Genomic DNA, 20,412 nt, shown 5'->3' with positions numbered 1-20,412 from the left:
CAGAGACATCCCCTCATTTTTGGTTTCGCGACACTAACATTTCTTGTGATTTACACTTACCTCCCTTATTTTGATTTGTTGTAACAATTCTTAACATATTTATTATTAATAATAATATAAAAACTATAATATGATGAATTTACCCTTTCTAATATACTCTTTTATTTGGTTATTTGCAATTTTCTTTTCTAAAAATTCTATAGAATAACAACGTAATACCTGGACTAGATAAATACCCTCTTTCAAAATACCTTTATGACTTAAATATTTGAGCTTTTGTGGATTTCTTGGCAAATTTCAAGAATCTGAATTCTTCTTTTCTCTTTTTTTAAGGTCCAACGCGTATATAATAAAAACCAACTCTAGAAATATGGGTGAATATTTGCTTTATCCGTTCTTCAACATCATTAATTTCTTTTTGCGAAACTTAAAATATGAAAAGAGAAATACGGTACAAAAGAAAAGGACCGAAACAACAACTTTTTAGCTCAATTTTAAATATGAAATTACTTTTGTCTTAGCATATGAAATTAAATGTAAATAGCATAATATGCCCTTCTTAATAGCCTAAACTCCCAAATCATCAGCCAGGTCAAGCAACTGAAATGTGTTGAAGAGGTCTAACCTTGAGAAACAGTAATGAAGCCCCTTCTTTTCTTCTTTTCTTTCCAATAACTATACCTCCAAGCCTTAATAAAAAGAAAAAAATCACCTAATCGATTTTTATCTTTACAAAAATTTGAACCCAAATATCACATGATTTTCACTCACCTCAGTGCAACGGTTAGACTTTATACCCTTTGGTGTAGTAATGAAAAATCGGTTAAGTGATGGGTTATGAAGGCAGATACCTTAAAAAAACATGCAACATGACACGGAGAGCAAAAGCGGCAGAATCCTATAAAAGGAATCTAAAATTGGTAAAAACTTGCGCCAAACCAATAGAAGCATAGTATTTATTCACACAAAAAAGTCTATCACTTGATCATGGTTAATCAATGCAATTTTTCAACAACAACAACAACAACAACAACCCAGTGTAATCCCACAAGTGGGGTCTGGGGAGGGTAATATGTACGCAGACCTTACCTCTACCCCGAGGGGCAGAGAGGCTGTTTCCAGGAGACCCTCGGCTCAAAGAGGCAACTATCAATGCATTTTTTCACTATATTAAATTACTTAATCATGGTAAGTTTAATTGATTTGGTGTAAACACCGAGTGCGGATAAACATTTATTTGTCAATTGGCGACATCGGAGCCATGATTATTTTTTTGCGCTCATTACACAATTATGTATATACACCAAACCAAAATAAGCATAGTATTTGTTTGCACATAAAAGTCTACCACTTAATCATGGTTAATCAATGCATGTTTTCACTAAATTAAATTACTTAACCATGGTAAGCTTAACTGGTTTGGTGTAAACACCCACTGCAGATAAGTATTTATTTGTCAATTGGTGACACCGAAGCGATGATTAATCTTTGCGCTCATTACACATTATGTAATGTGGCTATCCCCAGTAAAGACTTGCAGCACTTCGCTGTATATTAGTAGAAAGTACCTTTACCAATCAAAACAAAATTGTCAATTGATGGTTCTTGACTCAGAGCATCCATCTCCAATTAAAAAGGGGGGGAAAACAGACAAATGTGCATCCAAGTGTAGGATGCAAATACATGTTCATCATTATTGTGAATCCTACCCACCAGAAAAGCCCCATAATAAGGTACATAGAAAGGTGATCTAGGAGTAGTTGCTGCTGTAGAAATTTTTCAGGAAACTAGAGAGACCCTGATCATTGGGTGCAAGGTCCTGCACAAGACCTTGGTTACCAACGACATATTGGCCAATAATATGATGCCTCTGTTTTGAATGGTCCACGATGTTCTTCAACTCTTCCATGCCCTTGAACAGCAGCATGTCAATTACCTGCGGGATAAAGATGAGTTAAGAAGAAAATAGATAGACTGCCTTGCTAATATTAGTACGAACGAGATGTTAAATATGGATAAGAGTGTATTCACGTGAAAGTATGATGAATAGCAATCAGTATCTTGACAAGAATATCACAAGGGTCCAACTTCCCAGAACCATGTTAATATACGAGCCAGAAGTGTAAACCATTCCTGGAATCCTCTCTGGTTTCTTTCCTTATTTTTGTTTCTTCAGGGTTGGGGCTAAAGAGCAGGACATTGTTATAAGGGAGGTCAAGGATTGCAAAACTTCATATTCATGTTCAGATAATGCAATCAGGAGCTTAATCAAAGTCATCCCACTTAGTAATGATGGACTGTGAAAGGTTCATAATGCATATGAAACTATGTATGAATGCAGCTTCCTCACCTATCAGAGAAGGCCAAGTATAAGGAGTGCAAATTTTGTATGATATTGATATAGGAGCACCGGATAATTTAACACAGAACATTGAAATCTTAGATTCTTTTTTATTGTAGACATGGTAAGGGGGGGGGGGGGGCTGGGATTGTTATTCTTCTAAAGTTCCGTGAGTTTTTGAGTGTGCAAGAAGCTTTTGCAGTCAATGGCTGCAAAAATTTACATTCATGTTCAGATAATGCAATCATGAGCTTCACCAAAGTGATCCCACTTACTAATGAAGGTCTGTGCAAGGTTCTTATTGCACATGCAATTATGAGCAGATGCAGCTCCTCATAAATCAGAGAAGGCCAAGTATAAAGAGCAAATTTCGCATGATGTTGATACAGGAGCACCAGATAATTTAATACAGGGTGTTGATATCTTAATTACTGTAGACATGATAAGGCATTTGAATAATTTATGGAAAAAGTGTTTTGGAAAAAAAAAAGGAAAACAAGTTCATGAAACAAAAGTATAAATTTGGATAGTCGTATTTCTTCTGAAGTTCCGTGCGTTTTTTAATGTGCAAAAAGCTTTTGCAGTTCTAAACGTGCATGTGGGCACTTCACACAAAAATTATTTAGAGAAAATCTTTTACCAAATAAAGTATTCTTAAAAAATTTCAAATGGTTTAGGTAACTTCTTTTGTCCAAATGACTCCCAATTCTCAAAGAAACCTTTTAGCACAGGAAAAGCAAACTTTTGGAAATAAATTCAAAATAGTTTGTAACACAGGGAAAAAGGAAAAAATTTGCTCCTAAAAACTCAAAAGAATGTTGTCAAAAGAGAAAGGAAGAAATAGCAGTAGTACATATTTAGCATATAAGACTACAGCCCAAGGAAACATCGTAACTCCAGAAAAAAATTATCCCCGTCCTACACGGGCAGAGAAGTAGGAAAAATCAACCTTCAGTCCACTTATTGCACAAGAAGGCCATAAGCATCTTAGTAAAACATATCTCTATATCACACAACAACAACGACAACGACGATAACGACAACAGCAACATACCAAGTATGATACCACAAGTGGGGTCGGAGAAGGGCAAGGTGTACGTAAACCTTACCTCTACCTTTATGGGGTAGAGATATTGTTTCCAATAGACCCTCGGCTCAAGAAAAGCATTTTTCGAAACAGGTTTGAAAGTACACGAGTAAAAAGGCTACGATGAAAATACTATAGTACAAAAAAGTCATGACGGCAAAAAATAGTACAATAAACCAAAGTAAAAGAAGCATAGTAGTCATACAATTGAATAATAAGATAAAGATAGCATAATAACAATAATATTGGGAAGGAGAAGAGGGAGCAGCTAAGATGCTCTAAACTAGAACCAAGTTCCCCAAATAAAGGAGAGGAATCGCTAGACTACATACTAATCTTCTACCCTAATCGCTCGATGTATTACTAACCTTCTGCCCTGATCCTCGACCTCCATGTTCTCTTATCTAGGGTCATGTTCTCGGTGAGCTAAAGATGTATCATGTCCTGTCTAATCACCTCTCACCAATTCTTCCTCGGTCTACCTCTACCTCTCTTTAGACCTATCACCGCCAACCTCTCGCACTCTCTTCACTGAGGCATTTGTGCTCCTCCTCTTCACATACCCGAACCATCTCAGTCTCGCTTTCTGCATCTTGTCCACGCTGAAGCCACTCCCACCTTGCTCCGTATATCTTTATTCTTGATGTTGTTTCTCCTAGTATGCCCACACATGCATCTAAGCATCCTCATTTTCGCTACATTCTCTTATCACACGATTCAATAAATATTAAGTCTCAAAAATAATTTCTGGAGAATTGCCCAGATAATTAGGGTACATATGACCATTTAAATGATGTACTTCTTGCCGCATCAAGTTGCTATGATGATACACTAAAGTACAGTCCTATCCTCTTATGATGTTTTCATATTCTTGCTGGAGACCACACTGCCTAAATAATTGTCTAGAGAGAAAAACAAAAAATTCAAGTCACCATTGCTCGTGAGAGAGAGAGTTATTTCTATTTAGATCCTATAACCAACAACCAATTATACTAAAATTACTCTTTTTGGTAAAAAATCATTAACTAATGAGAAAAAATGATGGAACTATCGGCTCTGATGACAGACAATAACAACAACAACCCAGTGTATTCCCACAAGTGGTGTTTGGGGAGGGTAGGATGTACGCAGCCTTACTCCTACCCAGGAAGGGCAGAGCGACTATCGGTTCTGATGACAGAAAGAGCAGAAAAAATTGAGCTCCTTATCAGCATAAAAAACTTAAATAGATTCTAGCTCATTTACAAGAAAACAAGCCACATTCAATAATTTGAGGTTCTCTAATACTACAACTTCTATACATTTTTTTACTGAGACACAAATCTATAGAAAAATTAAGAAGACTCCTGCAAACACTAGATCTAGCCACGTACCACAAGACTAAGCCTTAAGTCCAACTAGTTGACGTCGTCTCAATGGATCATTTACTTCCAATTAATTCTATTTTTTGCTAAGCCTGCATGAATTTTGGAGAAATTCTTGATATATTATTAGACAAATCCCTTCAATGTGATTTAAGGTCTTACTCAACTCCTTTTACCATCTTCGACAATCATGGTTTCACAGGTATGAATGGGTGCATTTGAACATACGCAGGATATAGCTAAACCCCCTGAGGTGCAGTCCTTCCCCAGACCTTGCGTGATCGCTTCGTGCACCGGGTTGCCCTTATGTGTGCCACTTGCACCTTTTTTTTAATGTTGACGATTTTTTCGAATATTGTTGACCATACTCATCTTGTGAAATTGTTGGACCTTAAAGGCCTACTATTCAACCCCATAGAACATTGTTGGTCTTACTACCGTGATACAGAACTTTCCTTCCATTTGGTAGACATCCTCCTAGCGCATAATACTTTCATATCGCTTTTCCATTTCAAAAATCCCTGATTCTATATGATACAACTTCATCTATCATACCATTCTCTTAGAAGATCAAGACCTAAACATTTGAATTGTTTGTATTTGGGCATCACAATCCTTCTAATCTCATCTAAATTTAGCTCTTATGCAAAAGACAACATAATAATATTAAAAGGATAACAAAAAGACAAATAAAAACAAAACAGAACATAAACATGAAAGTCGAGAAATTTTATGTTGTCCAGAATCGTTAATCTTCTACAAACTTTGTATTTCCTTCTTCATGAGGATTCTGCTCCAAATTTTGGACTCAACTACATAAAATAAAATTTTCTTTCGTTATTTATAAGAAGAACAGCATGTACATTTTCCAAGTCTATTCTACATGCACTTAGGTATGAGTATGAATCCCTCACAAACTTTAGACTTGTAGTAGCTTTGTCTGCCATCTTAAGATTCTAATATTCCATTGAACTGTGTATATTCATTCTCCGTGTGGACTTCTGGTCCCCCAATCTTGTACTCCACTCCCTAGACCACAAAATTTTCTTTTTGCTATTTAAAAAAAAAAGGCTTCATTTTCCAGGTCTACCTACAAGGTACAAGTATGCATCCCACACAAGTACATTCAATTTTTAGCAGCTTTATAGTATATCCTAAAAGATCCATATGACATACAGGCACTCAATGTTGCAGCTTTCTAGTATTTGGCTGTATTCTGAAGGATCCATATGATGTATCATTACACCATCTCTCTCCTTTTTTTCGGTACGTACCATTTGACATGGGTTTGTTAAAGCAAAATGCAGTTTCCATGTCAAATGGCTGTATGCCAAATTTGAAGAAGGAACAAAGCACAATGTGAATGTTTTTGTAAGAAGTACGTTACAGCATAACAGTATGAAGAGCATCATATCCTCCAAAAATACTTTTGCAATTTTATTTAATCCAACAAGCAATATCTCCCAGAAGAAGCAATTTAGACTTCATCAACTATCTAAACAAATCTATTCACCAAACAATACGCTAGTAGTTATGAAGAGTCAAAAGTCTCAAACATAATAAGATCTAAATGAAATAATCTCCAGAATCCAGATTTCAAATGAGTTAGCACAGCTATTAAGATTCACTTGATTCACCTGTTTATCAGTTTGAAATAGTAATTGATCTATAGTCTTGCTCTTAAAGTCACCTCAAATCAATAGATTTATGATTTAAATCTTTATCTTTTACTTAAATTTATTAAAGTATATTTCAGAAATTTGTGTCTAACTAAGGTAAATTCGGATGGTTATGATAAAGCTAAAACACTTCTACTCAAGTAAACTTCAACCTAACTTGCTTAAATGGCCTTCAAAAGACTTAAAATTACGTGAGAAATTGAGAATTACAAGAAACTTCATATTCCTTTTTGCTGTTGTGCATCAATGTGATTCTTCTGAGATTATGTTGTAGATCTTAAAGTTTATTACCATTATAATATATATTTAACAATTACTCCTTTAACTATGATTAAGCTTTGTGGTTACCCTTGGATGTCTTCTCAATATTATATAATTTGTAAGCCATCAGTTCTATCAATTCACTCTGCAGCATTTACCTATGTGTCTGTTTCATCATCTAGATCATTTCCAAATATTTGCCATAACATGAAGAATTATATGTGAGATCCTTGCAATTTAATTCTAGAGTTGAACTACAGTTAATTCAGAATTGAAAATCTTATGATTCCCAACTCGGTTTAGATTCTCCATCTAAACTCCTATCTTCAAAATTATGTGCACTAGCATCTCCTTCTGGGAATTCATATCTAATGAAAAGCACAAACGCAAAAATACATGAAATTTTCTTAGCAAACACACACCAAGGACTCCAATTAATTTGGGATTGAAGCCTAATAAAGGATCAACAGAAAGTACCCTAGGGTCAGTGACACTGGCGTTCTTGCGAACGTGGGCGGCGGCGGCAGAACGAAGTTGGGAGGGTGAAACGACGTCGTCCAAGTTGTAAATTTCCATGATTTGAGGGATCGATCTGCAACACATCCTGAAGAATTCAAAAGTCCGAGTGCGAGCTTCTTCCAAACTGGCTGAGTTTGGTGGCACCCTCAAATTCCTCAGCATATGGGCCATTTCTTGATTTCCTTTCTTTCTGCCTTTGGTGGAGAGGGGAATGGAATTTTGCTGAGAAATGACAAGTTTTGAGAAGGATACAAATGGAAGACTATACAGATACTACTGAGGTTAAAAGGCTTTGACCTGGAGATGAAAGACGAGGTTGAATAGTCTCACAAAATGGGGAGATTGAGGGCGATAATTTCAATCCCAAAAAGTATGAGTAGTGAAGTAGCAAATTTATTCTATTATGTAAAATAGTAGTATTTCTTTTCTATTATAAATAGTATTTTATTTAATGTGAATATCTTTTGGAGGGATTTTAGAGTTTGTTACTTTGCTTCTATTCCATTGTAATTCATACCAAATCAATAAACTAGAATTTGGCCATAGATTCCCAAATTTGTTTCAAAAAATTTGATTTGGGTGAAGTTTGATTTGAAGATGAAAATCTGTTTGGACATAATTTTTCAAAATGTTTACCGTGAAAATGGTAATAACAATTAGATTTGTTGATGGGACTTTAAAAAACGTGATATATTTTTATGCAGTTGTTAAAGCAGTTGATGCTAGATACGTGAAGATAAAAGCCGAAATGCGAGCTAAAATGAGATTGTGGACGAACCGGGGGGTTAGCTGTCCGGGCCTCGGACTAGCAGATGAGGGGCCTCGAGGTCGATGCCTAGGCTCGGGCTCGGGCTATCGGGGGTACTCAAGAAAGGGCTAACAGTCAGAATATAATTAAAGGAGGCTCTTTATGGTCAATAACAAGCAATAAATGAAGAACAAGTATGAAAGTAATAAGCAATAGCAATAGTATCGAGATAATGTGTTAGAGAGAGAAGAAAGAGTTCTTGTATATTTCGTGTAGAATAGTTGGAGCAATAGTAGCCCTTTACAAAGTGATGAGGATTCCCCTCATATAGGAGGGGAAATCCCAACATAGTACGAGATACATTAATGATAAAGAGAGCGGGATGGGACAGCTAACTAGCTTCATGATGCAGGCGCAGACCAGTTTTTAGATTAGCCTGATAGACTCATCTGGCCCCGGCTGCATTCTTCGGAAACTCCCCATGTCCGTTGGGGTCTCGGCCAACATTATCCCCAGGCTGGGTGTCAACAGATCTCGAGGGGGGATACTCGATCTGTGGTCTTGAACCTCCGAAGTGACCTCCCGGAATGCCTTACCGATAAGAAATTGGTTCCCCGATTTCACCATACACAAATAGTCCCCGCGTTTCTTAGAGAGAAGCGACAAGAAATGAACTTGACATCCTACTCTGCGGGCTTCCCATAATGACGTTGTGCTGATGATGCAAGCTTCCATGATTATCGATACGTTTCGTCGTCTCGCTTTTCCAGGACCGTTCAATGCGTTGCGGTTTCTCATTCTTCAGGGCCATAATGCCTCCATCGATTCAGCTCTCATGGACGCATTAAATGCGCCTGTTGTTACGTTTTTCGAGGGCGATAATAGCGATGTCGGTTACGTTGCCCCTCTTTCTATAAATGGGGGTCTTCTAGGATCAACTTTTCACCCCAAGTATTTTTCCATACCTATCCATTCCTCCTTCCTCGCTATTTTTAGTCTTTGTTGTTCACCATGTTTGGGGCCCATGGCCTCAAGATTTTATGGCGACATCGGGCATACAACGGCCTATCTTCCGGGCTTTCTCTGGTCGAGTGTGATTACGTTGTTTTCATGTTGTTGTTGTTGTCATCTCCGTCGGCTCGGGATGATGAAGCCGAGGATCGATCTCCTCCGACTCGAGAAAATATTTGGATTATACACCGCTGCTCAAGAGGGGGCTTGGATTATACACCGATGCTCACCCTCTTCCCCCGGCTTGGCGCATTACACCCCCTTTGGATTCCTTGGGGTGCGGCAGCACTGTCTACTAATTGTCGCCTCCCATGCCGGGGCAACGTCTCAAGAAGTGGCTTTACAGCAATAGCCTAGCGAAATCCATACTAACCAGATTTTTCACCCAGCCACTTCTTCATTTATTCCTGCCTTCTCCGAGTCACTTTGCTCTTCTCCATCTCTTTCCCCTTCGTCGTCTCTCCTTTTGAAGATGCCATTCTAGAGAGTCGAGATAAGACTCCCGAGGGAATTGTGCTTGGAAGATATTATCTTTGAGGATGCGTGCTTTAAGGAGATGATATCGAAAATGTTGCTATCGAGGACGCACCTTCGAGAATAGGCTAGGTTCTTAGGCTTTTATTGTATGTACACGTTTCTGCTTCTTTGTTCCCGTGTAAGGACCCCTCGTGGGCTTTTGTAATCATATGTAAGGACCCCTTGTGGGATTTTGTAATGGAATATTTCGTGAATACAAAGATTTTTTCCTAACTTCTGCCTTTGATATTTGCCATATTCTTGTGCATCTGCAGGGATTCTGAATATATGTCTCTGTCGACGATCGTCACTATCGAACTCAGGTGCGAGTATTCTTTACGGTCTTTGGTTGATAATCATGGCTCCTTCTTGAGCCCACCGTTGTTCCTTGGACCAAGCCTGAATTGGTCCGATAGACTCGGGCCGTCGAGGCCCTCGAGTTACATGGGAATAGCGCATCGAACCTCGAAATTTTTGAGAATGATCTCTAAGTGAAGATCAGTTCTAGACACCTGGAGATTTACTTTGAACTTGGTGTGGATAACCTATTAAGGCGTTGTAGGTAGGTTCCCGAGAAGGGGTTACCCATATTCAAGCGATGTCGTGAGGTTGAGACATCATGGACGGGGCTCGAAATGCTTACTTTTCTTCTTGAGAGGGACCTTCAAAGTCGGATGCCATCTCAGAACTGGAGACGATGTTATTGGCCTTTTGAGGCCTAAATTTTCCTTGATGGAGGTCCTCAAGGTCGGGTACCACCTCGGGACTGGAGATGACGTGGCCGGATTTTTGAAGCCTTACTTCTCTTTGATGGAGGTCCTCGAAGTCGGGTAACTCCTTAGAGCTCGTATTGAAGTCACCGGCCTCTCGGGGCCTAAATTGGGTAGGCAGACCGTGGTTGTTTCCCCATATATATATGGGGTTTCTCTCGCTTCTTGGGAGATCCCACCATTTTGGATAGTTATCCTTCTGTTTCGACGTCGAGTCCTTCGTTACCTTAGCACTAAAGCATTTGTGTAGGTTCCCGCTCCAGTCTGCTAGCCTCGCCATAGCCATGACTGCTACTTTAGGGTCTGCCCGGCAGAGAGGGGAAAGTTCTGTTTGCAGCATTCGGGATCCACGGGAGTTTACCCCGAAGACTATGTCTTCGGTTAGAGAGGAGCACCTTGAGTTAGTGAGGAGAGACTGCGGATGGAGCGAGGGGGTAGCGTAACAGGCGCTTCCCCCGGACGAGGGTACCACGGACCTTGTCGATGGATTCCTAAGCGTGTACTTGTACTCTTTCGCACTAGGCCCCCTTGATAGGGTCGTGCTCGAATTCTATTTAAAGTATCGTATTACTTTGGCGCAGATACATCCTTCACTTTGGCGAATGGTGCTGGCGATGAGGTTCTTTGTGGAGAAGGCAGGGCTTGAATTCACAGTCAGACATCTTGTCAGGCTGTACCGACTCTTTCATCATCGAGGTCTACTAACCTTGCGGTATCGTTCGTCCATGCCCTTTATTGTTGGCGATGAGTAAGATGGAGATTGAAAGTGGATTAGTCGGTTTGTCTTGGTCCGGACGACTGACATTATACCCGAGGAGCTCGTGCCATTTACTGAGGAATGAAGCTATACTCGTAAGTGGTGCGTCTCACGCTTTATCAGTTCTGTCTATGGCGAAAGTCGGTTTTATAATCGTGCCTTCTTTTCTTCCTCCGCAGTGGTTTTATAGGCACCGTGCGACGTTCATAATCTGTCGGACTGGGTTCGAGAATTGGCGACCCGCTCGACCTGCGAGGAACACGAGTGGCGAGCTCTGTCCCGGAGCAGGTGAGAAGCGGAATATCATGGTGAGTGTTGTGTTATTCCTTGCTATCACCTTCCTTTTCTGTTGATGGCATTTCGGGAGATACTAGAGACTCGGGATCGCATACGCTGGGTGACCGCGCTTCGACCGGCACAGTCTCTTTCAGGGCAGTGGGGACTGCATTGCCAGGTGTGCGCTCGACATTCGAGGAAGCCCATCGGCTTCACTTTGCAGTGAGTTTCAGCATAGGTTTTTCCAACTTTGCGCCTTCCTTTCCTTACTGCATTTTCTTTGCAGGCATCCGACAAGCTCGAGTCCGAGCCGCTTTATTGTGAAGTGGGGCTATGGAAAGCCCTGGATGAGGAGAGACCCCTGAGGCTCCTTTGTGATGAAAAAGAGGTCGAGTTGGTGCATTTTGTAGTGTAAGGCGAGCCGGAACTTAAACTGCGAAAACCACCTGAATGAGCGGGTGGCTTTCTGTCCTGGATGAATGTGTATTCCGTTTTCTGGCCTCGGGGCTGACACTTAGTTTATTTCTGTTGTAGAGAAAGACGGAGGCCCTAGAATGCCTTGAAGGTGAAGTTTGTCGGGCCAGGTGTGATCGGGATGTATTAAAATCTCGGGCGGAGGCTCAGGCTTTAGGAGGGATGAATGCTCCGGCCAAAGTTCCTGCTTTTGAAGCTCAACTTTGCTTAGCTCGCGATAGTGTTTTGGCTCAGACAAAAATGTCTGAAGAGCTCGAATCCGAGTTTTTAAAAATCGGAGTTGAAGTCATTGACGTCCGAGCAAAGTTTGCAATGGGCCGGACTGAGGCTGATTAGGAGATAGCGATCTATTCAAAGGAAGTTGTCGACACTCAAGCCGAGTCGAAAAGGATCCTCGGTCACGGAGGGAGGATTGAAGAATATGCTCGTTTCAAGTCTTGAAGAAAGACCCTCGAGGAGACCCTTGATAGGGGTTTCGCCCTTCCGGAGGAGCTGGCACTAGAAAAAGGCGGATAAGTGTGATGCTCGATTGCCTTTACCCGGTGCCGAGGAAAGTGGGGATGAAACTATCAAGTCGTAGCCCCTAGAGGGCATGGATTTTATCGTCTTGTACGTAACATTTCCAAAGTATATTTGTAGCTGGAGGTTGCATCTCTTGCATGAGTATGAAAGAAAACTTAAGTTTTTATTTCTTCTGTACCCCTTTATACTTTGCTTCTGACTAGGCGGACTGGTTTCAGAGTTGGTGAGAATCCTTAGATTTTTGATATGGCCTTGGGGCTCATTAGGCAGGCTCGGGTGCTCTTACGCGTTCGGTTGGTGTGACCTTGGTATAAGCTGGCGTCAGAGCTCTTATGATTTTGCTCAACTATTTTGGGTTTAGCCTTCGAGTCGGGCTTCGACTCGAGCTCATTCAACCCTCAAACTTTTATGTTTGTATGGGCGGGTGACATCAGCTCTTATGCCTTGGGTCGAAGCGACCTTTTATATGCACGGCCCTGGGGCTCGTTAAGTTGGCGACAACGGCTCTTACGCTTTGCCCTAGGCATGTATAGTTAACTATTTTGGGTCCGTCTCCGAATCGGGTTACGACTCGAGCTCATTTTGACCCTCAAGATTTCAAATTTTAAGCTGGTGACAGTGGTTCTTACGTTTTTGGTCGTTGCGACCTTTTATATGCGCGGCCCTGAGGCTTGTTAAGTTGGCGACAACGGCTCTTACACTTTGCCCTTAGGCATGTATAGTTAACTATTTTGGGTTCGGTCTCCGAATCGGGTTATGACTCGAGCTCATTTTGACCCTCAAGCTTTCAAATTTTAAGCTGGCGACAATAGCTCTTACGCTTTTGGTTGTTGCGACCTTTTAGTGTATGGCCCTGAGGCTCGTTAGGCTGGCGACAATGGCTCTTACTCTTTGCCCTTAGGCATATGTAGGCTTTTTTTTCCTCTCGCTAAGGACTTTTTGAAATGATTTTGCTTGACCCATCGTCGATTTGGGAAGAACCTCGATTTCAAGTCATTGGCGGCGATGTTCGAGCACCTCGGAAGGTTTAGCTCGTAGACTGAGTAGCTCGAAGCCTTGTGATTTGGAGTTGATATGGTTGAAGCTATTTTGCCTGTCGAGGGTAGCCTATTTAACCGGTTCTTTTCGAAGTAAATTCGAAGTAATGGCCTGTGATTTTGTAGCGACGGTCGGGCGTCCCCGAGTCGCGTTAATTCGGCTGGTATAGCCGTATGACCATAGTTATTTGTGTTTGGACGGAGCCATTTTTGGTCCTGACTGTAGTAGTTTGGGCGTCTATATCTAGTGTATGCCTTTTTAGTGGTCTTATAAATTCGATATATAGCCTAAACTTCGGTATCGAGTTTATGCATGTGGTAAGATCTTACAATTTTTTCATGTCGTCGAGATCTTACAAATTCTCCGTGCCATTGAGGTCTTACAGTTTTTTCATGTCACTGAGGTCTTACAGATTTTTCTTGTCGTTGAGGTCTTATAGTTTTTTCATGTCGTCAAGGTCTTACAGATTTTTCATGTCGTTGAGGTCTTACAGTTTTTTCATACCGTTGTGGTCTTACAGATTTTTCATTTCGTTGAAGTCTTATAGTTTTTTCATGTCATCGAGGTCTTACAGATTTTCCATATCGTTGAGGTTTTACAGATTTTTTATGTTGTTGAGGTCTTACAGTTTTTTCATGTCGTCGAGGTCTTACAGATTTTTCATGTCGTCGAGGTCTTATAGTTTTTTCATGTCGTTAAGGTCTTATAGTTTTTTCATGTCGTTGAGGTCTTACAGATATAGTCGTGGCCTTATGCAGGTCTTACGAGACCGAGTTTGCCCGCTGGCCTCGTGTTTTGAAGAGTCAATAGAGGTAGCGTTTTGACGGCTGTCCCCGAGGCGTCGAGAGTTTCCTGACTCGGGAGCCATTTTTCGTAAACTTCATATTGCCTCGTTGGGGACTTATGATTTTAGAGATACTAACCCTGAGGTCGTGCGCTTTTCTTTTGAGATTTTGACACTAGTCCCCGAGTACTCGAGGTGCTTTTGGCGTTGGAGATGTTTAGCGCTTTCTGTGTTGTCTTACTTGAGGGCTTATGATTTCGGAGTCCCGACTCGGGGGTCGTTTATGTGTTGAATTGTTGACGCCAGTCCCCGAGTATTCGGGACGTTTCCGGTAGAGGAAATGTTTTTGCGAAGGTGCCGAGTCTCTTTTGGATCGCAAGATGCCTTGACAGAAAATGTTCTTCGATTATTTTATACAAATATACATGTATTCGCCGTTGGGGACCCGGCTATATGGACACGGTTCGCTTGATCGTTTGGCCCGGTACATTACTTTCCTATAGGGACCCCGTTCGACATTTCTCGATTTTTTTGAGCGGGTGGCTTCCGAGGTTGCTTGTAAAAGAAGCCTCGAACGTTTGTTGAGTCTCCCTTAGGTAGCATGCAGATGTTGCCTCGTTAAAAACTTTGCCGATAAAATCCTTTTTCGGGATTTAAACTTGGTCGAAGAAAAAGAGTGCAACAGATGCTTTAAAACCTTAAGGTCTTCTAGTTGGGTTAGCGTTTTGACCACTTTAATTGGGCGCCTGCATAAAGGTTAGTCTGAAATACGAAATGAGAAGGGAGATGGTCGTACCTTAATATGAGATGTGCCGGCTATATTTTGAGGATCGATATGTTCCAATCACTCGAGGTGAGGACGCGGTACAACCTTTTATTTCGTTTAGCCGGGCTTGATCGAGGGTATGGCTCGATTACCTTTCGGCTCGTTTATGGGCGGTGGTGCGGGCAATGGTGCCACGTCGTGCACCGCGAACATTTCTCTCGCAGCATGTTGTTCCCCGTAGACGGTTTTAATTCTGTCCTTTGTTGGGAACTTCATCATTTGGTGAAGAGTGGATGGTACCAATCTCATGCAGTGTATCTGTGAGCACGTGATTTTTGTTTTTGCGTGACAGTCGCTCCAAAAGAATAAAAATTGGTCCTGCTGTACAATTTTTGGATTTCTGTGCGGCACTTTGTTGATTTATTTGTGACTTCGGCCCATTTTTATTTATTTACTTTATTAAAACAAAATTCAAAAAATGTGTACGTATCATGCATAATCTGAACCGTAACATGGTTTAAATAGAAAAGCATAAACAGGCATCTTTGTCCGTGATTTTGTTTTGTTTAATTTTACTTGTTTTGAAATATTTTAGTGTGTGTGCAAATAATTGTATTGAGTGTGTATTTAATTTTAATTTGATTTTTTGTTTAGTTTTAAAATAAATAAGAAAGAGAAATAAAAAAAAAGAGAAAGGACCCCTTCTTCTTCCGGATTGGGCCAATTTAATAAAATTGGCCCAAACAAACAATGCCCAAAACCCAGGCCTGCCCGGTCCAGACCACTTAGTACCCAGGTTGTCCAAACGACGTCGTTTGGATCATGCCTGATCTGGGCCATTGATCTCAGAGTGATCAACGGCCAAGATCAATCCCCCGTAACCCACCAACAAACCCGACCCGTTTACACCCGGACCGAACCCAAACCCTCAACACTTGAAACGACACTGTTTCACTTAAGACCATCAGATCCAAACCGTAGATCTAGATTGATCTAACGGTTGAGATCAACCCACCCACTAACTATATAAGCCCAGATCCTTACCCTGCCCCCCCATCCGACACCCCAGCCTCCGTCTTCAACCTCATCCTCATCAAACCCTAGAGCCGCCCCCGTATCCCCCACCATGAAAACCGGCGGCATGAACGCCGGTGACCTTCCCCTTAACACCCTAGAACCCCCTTGCCATCCTGAACATGGATCTGTTAACCATGTAGTTCGAATCATCCCCTAGGTCCTCGAATCTTCATTTGAAGATTCGAGTCAAAACTCGGTTTACACCAACCAACCCCAGCTTCACACCAGACACTCCCCAGACCCTCCTCGTGACCAAACCATACTTGGTTTGGTCCGAATCTAACCAGGGAAACATGAATCCCGGATCTGAGTTTTGGAACTTTGTAGTTCTTCATCACTGGCCTATGACCGTCCGAGCCAAAGAGATTAAGGTCTAATGGACCTTAATCGAAGTGTTTCTCATCTGAGAAACACTTCGATTAAAGTCCGTTCAGCCTTAAGAAAGGTCTGTCCAAATCCGGGTTCAAACTTTTAACTTTTCAAGTTTAAGGTGAGTCTGCTTTCTTTCCTTTATTTTTTTTTAGTCCGTGTGATTTGTTTTAAAAGACTGTTCATATTTGTTTTATTTTTATCGATTTTTGTTTGTCCACTTTACTTGAACCTCTGTGTTTGTTTGAACCCCTCCTATTCTGATAAGGCATGTGTATTGGTTGTGTTCCAAATCTGTATTGATTAACTGACTCCTCGAGGGCATTTCTGTTTAGTCAGTATAATTCGAACCATGTATCAATACTGTTTAAATGTCTAATTTTTGGCTACGATTGTGTATGTTAATGCTAATATAGTCGAGTCGACATGTGTCGTCAATTAGTTTCAGTTATCCGAGCAATAACAAGTCGACCTACTTCTGCTAAGCATTGTTTGGATCAATTAAGAACTCAGTTTGTTTACTTATAGTTGTCAATTTGAATCAGTAATGTAAAAGGAATGTTTTGTTTAAAGTTCTGAAATGGAGGGCATGTGCACTTAGCACAGCATGTGCATTGGTGCACCTCATGTGCCTTGTGCACAGCCTGTTTTCCTGCATAAAAGGGCTTTCAATTTTAAAATGGTTTGACAGCATATGCTGTCAGATATATTCTACTGCCCATACTTGCTTTTAGTTAATAAAATGGAAAAGTTGAATCTGCCAGGGAATGTGAATGGGGTCTAATACTTAATTAGCTAAAGTTGGGATGGAAAATGGGAGGCACATGGGAGGGGTATTGGTGATAATCTATCAGGCTGTAAAAGGGGTAATATGAAGGCTTATAAAAGGGAGGACATACAGAGATAAAAAAGGGGACAGAAAAGAAATAGAAAAAGAAAAATACAGACACTGGGAGGAGTTTTGAAAGAGAGAGCTGATAGAGATACACAGAAAAAAAGCATACAGAAATAGAGAGAGACACTGAGAGGGAACATCTGAGAGTTTCAAATTCTGAAAACAGAAACTAGAAAAGATTCCTCTTTGATAACCCAAATAGACTTCAAATTGAGGACTGAGATTAGAATTTGAAAAGAAAGGAGATAGGGAAAGGGATATCACAAAATCAGGAATTGTCTTCTTCTTACTGTTTGTTCGATTCTCATTTTGTTCAAACTGTCCAAGTTAGTCCTGTTTTCCTTCAAGTGTCAGTTAAGTCTATTGTTTGGATTTGTGTGGTTTGCTTCTCCTGGAATTGGATTGCCTGATTCTCCGACTCCATACTATTGGGAATTTGTCTCATTCTGCCTTCTCTCCATTGGCTTATTGGCCTCTTGCACTGGGATTTCAGTTCTATTGGTACCTGCTGTTACTGCTGCTGTTTGGTATCGCTTCTATTGCCCTAATGACCCCTCGCTTCTTCTGTTGTATCCAATATCCAGGTACATACTAAGACTCGCATTTGATGTAACAATGAAAGCATGAATCAAAAGATCTGAAGGAGTTATAATCACCTGCTGTATTGCTTACGAAATTTTTTTTTATGTTGTTGAGATATGCAGTTTCTTGGTCTGTTAGCCTAATGGAGACAGATTAGTAAGGTTGTACTTAATTAAAGCTTATGCCAATTGGAAACTGTGACATTTTATTCGTTTAGGAGTACACGAGATGTAAATATAGTCCGTGAAATATGCAGCCATTTAATACAATTGCTAACTCAAACTCGCTCTTTCAGCATGTTTCGAATATGTAAGGACAAATAATTGTTTAGATCTAGCTAAAGACAATACAGTTTCAAACTCTTGAGTTTCAGTTTTCATGAAGCAGTTTATAGGATGAGTTTCAAATGTCATTAGTCGCATTTCCTAATAAGCCATTTTAATTAATCTTGTCTGAATAAGTTGAAGTTAGGGAGCTCTCGTAACAGTCGTAGCATTTCACCAATCTCATATACATTTCTCTCATCAAGTTCAAAGCATGTTTTCATGAGGTACAATGTTTCTTCATTCCGTAAATAACTAATCGGGCGATTAGCTAAAATCTGGATTTGGCCAAACACATAGTTAAAATAGCACGCATCTTTTCTTCTATTTTTAAGAGATAAATACATTAGAAATGTAGTCGCTTTAGGATGTTCCTTCTAAAATAATGAGACGAGCCTCGCCAAATGAGATGTAAATCGCGGGGCCCTCAATAAATAACCATGATAATTATCTAGAATTCAGGATAGGCCATTTAATAAATTTCATGGCCTTCTATAAATAATAACGCGCTAGACCCCCTTAGGCGCCCTTAATAAATTACACTCTTAAACTTGGGTGCACATTGATGTGACCCGAATCCAAATCTCAACGGAGTCGAAATGTGTTAACAACTACGGGTGCATTGATTGTGACGTGGTTCAAGATGCATTTTCACGACGTTGCAATTCTATAAAAATAAATGATAATAATAAAAGCGGTTTAAACTTAATAAAAGCACATAAGTCACAACATGTATTTAAATCAGATATTTAGCCATTATAACAATTTAAGCGACCGTGCTAGAACCACGGGATTCGAGGGTGCCTAACACCTTCCCTCGGGTCAACAGAATTCCTTACTTAGAATTTCTGGTTCGCAGACTTCATTTGGAAAAGTCGAAAATCTCCTCGATTTGGGATTCAAGATAAACCGGTGACTTGGGACACCAAAAACCAAACCTTTCCCAAGTGGCGACTCTGAATTAAATAAATAATCTCATTTCGAATATTGTCACTTAAATTGGAAAAACTCCACCCGCGCATTTAACCCTTCGGGGCCGGGCGCGCAAAAAGGAGGTGTGACAGCTCTGGCGACTCTGCTGGGGACGTAGAACCCAGAACCACTGGTTCAGGGTTCAAGAATTCGAGCTTAGAATAATTGTTATATTTGGCTTTATTATCTGATCTTTATTACGTGTTGTGCATAACGTGCTAAATGTTGTTTTTACCGCTTTGATATTATCTGAACTGTATATAAACTGTGCCGAAACCCTTCTCTTCTTACCTCCGGGGAGAAGCTCGCTGGTCGAGACTCCCTATTCTGTTAGTGTCAATACCTTAAATAAGAAAGAGGTCAGACAAGTTACAAAGCCGGACGATCTCGCGGGTCCCCGGTACGTAGCCCCTTCCTCGACTCGAGTTGTCCGCTCGGGTACACAGTCTAGAACAAATACCCAGGTTACGAACCTAGAATAACTAAACTTCATGCCGGATCCCTAGTAGGAACGCTTATTTGCATCATATTGCATTTGACTTAGGGGACTCAACACAGGGGTTGGGTCCGTCTAGGACAGGCAACCTGAAATGGAAAAGACCATCATGCTGCATTCCTATCTGTGTTGTGCATTTATTTGCTTCGGTTCCGCATGTCGACCGGTTCCTAAAAAAAGGGGGAAAATAGCAGCGTAGGGGAGATAATTACTTATTTTTGGAAAATAAAACCAATGTCCAAGTAGTGTCAAAACCTCGCCGGAATTTTTCTAAAAAAAACTGTCTTGTTTATTGAGAGTTATTAAAAAAAATATATATAAAAATTTTCTTTTATCACTTTCAAAATCAAAAAAAAGAAAAGGTATTTATTTTAAAAGTAAAAAAAAATCGAAAATTCATAATTCAAAAAATGTGTTGTTTCTTTCGTAGTACCCCTTTTATGAATTCAGACTAATAGTCCAAATTTTTCCTAAAAAAAATAATATAAAAAATAAATAGTTTCTTTAATCTTTATCTCTTTTCAAAAAAAAATGTAAAATAAAATACGCATCCCTGATTTCTAGGTTTATTCGATTTTTTCCTATTTTACGATAGCCCGAACTACGCCGGTTTGATTCTCACCGGATGTGAGATACGTAGGCAACCCTCGTCGGGTTCAACCCCCATTTTTGCTAAAACAGCCAAAATAAATAAATAAATAAATAAAAAATGTGTGTCAAATTTTTAAAAAGGTCATAAATAAATCAGGTGACGCTGTTTTGTCATAAATAGCCAAACGTTCCCG

General features: G+C 40.3%; 1 protein-coding gene across 1 annotated transcript; it reads right to left on the bottom strand.

The window, feature by feature from the left end:
- Positions 1 to 1,554: 1,554 nt before the first annotated feature.
- LOC104217082 (NADH dehydrogenase [ubiquinone] 1 alpha subcomplex subunit 6-like) lies at positions 1,555 to 7,531 on the bottom strand. Its single transcript, XM_009767238.2, has 2 exons — positions 7,210 to 7,531; positions 1,555 to 1,936 (listed from the first exon to the last, which is right to left on the bottom strand). Exons 1-2 carry the CDS (start codon positions 7,420 to 7,422, stop codon positions 1,751 to 1,753), a joined length of 399 nt encoding a protein of 132 aa, XP_009765540.1. The 5' UTR covers positions 7,423 to 7,531; the 3' UTR covers positions 1,555 to 1,750.
- Between the last annotated feature and the right edge of the window lie 12,881 nt (positions 7,532 to 20,412).

The sequence above is a fragment of the Nicotiana sylvestris genome, chromosome 9 (genome assembly GCF_000393655.2).
Source record: "Nicotiana sylvestris chromosome 9, ASM39365v2, whole genome shotgun sequence".
Classification (NCBI taxonomy): domain Eukaryota; kingdom Viridiplantae; phylum Streptophyta; class Magnoliopsida; order Solanales; family Solanaceae; genus Nicotiana; species Nicotiana sylvestris.
Note: the sequence above shows the minus strand (reverse complement) of the source record. Positions and strands in the feature narration are given on the sequence as shown.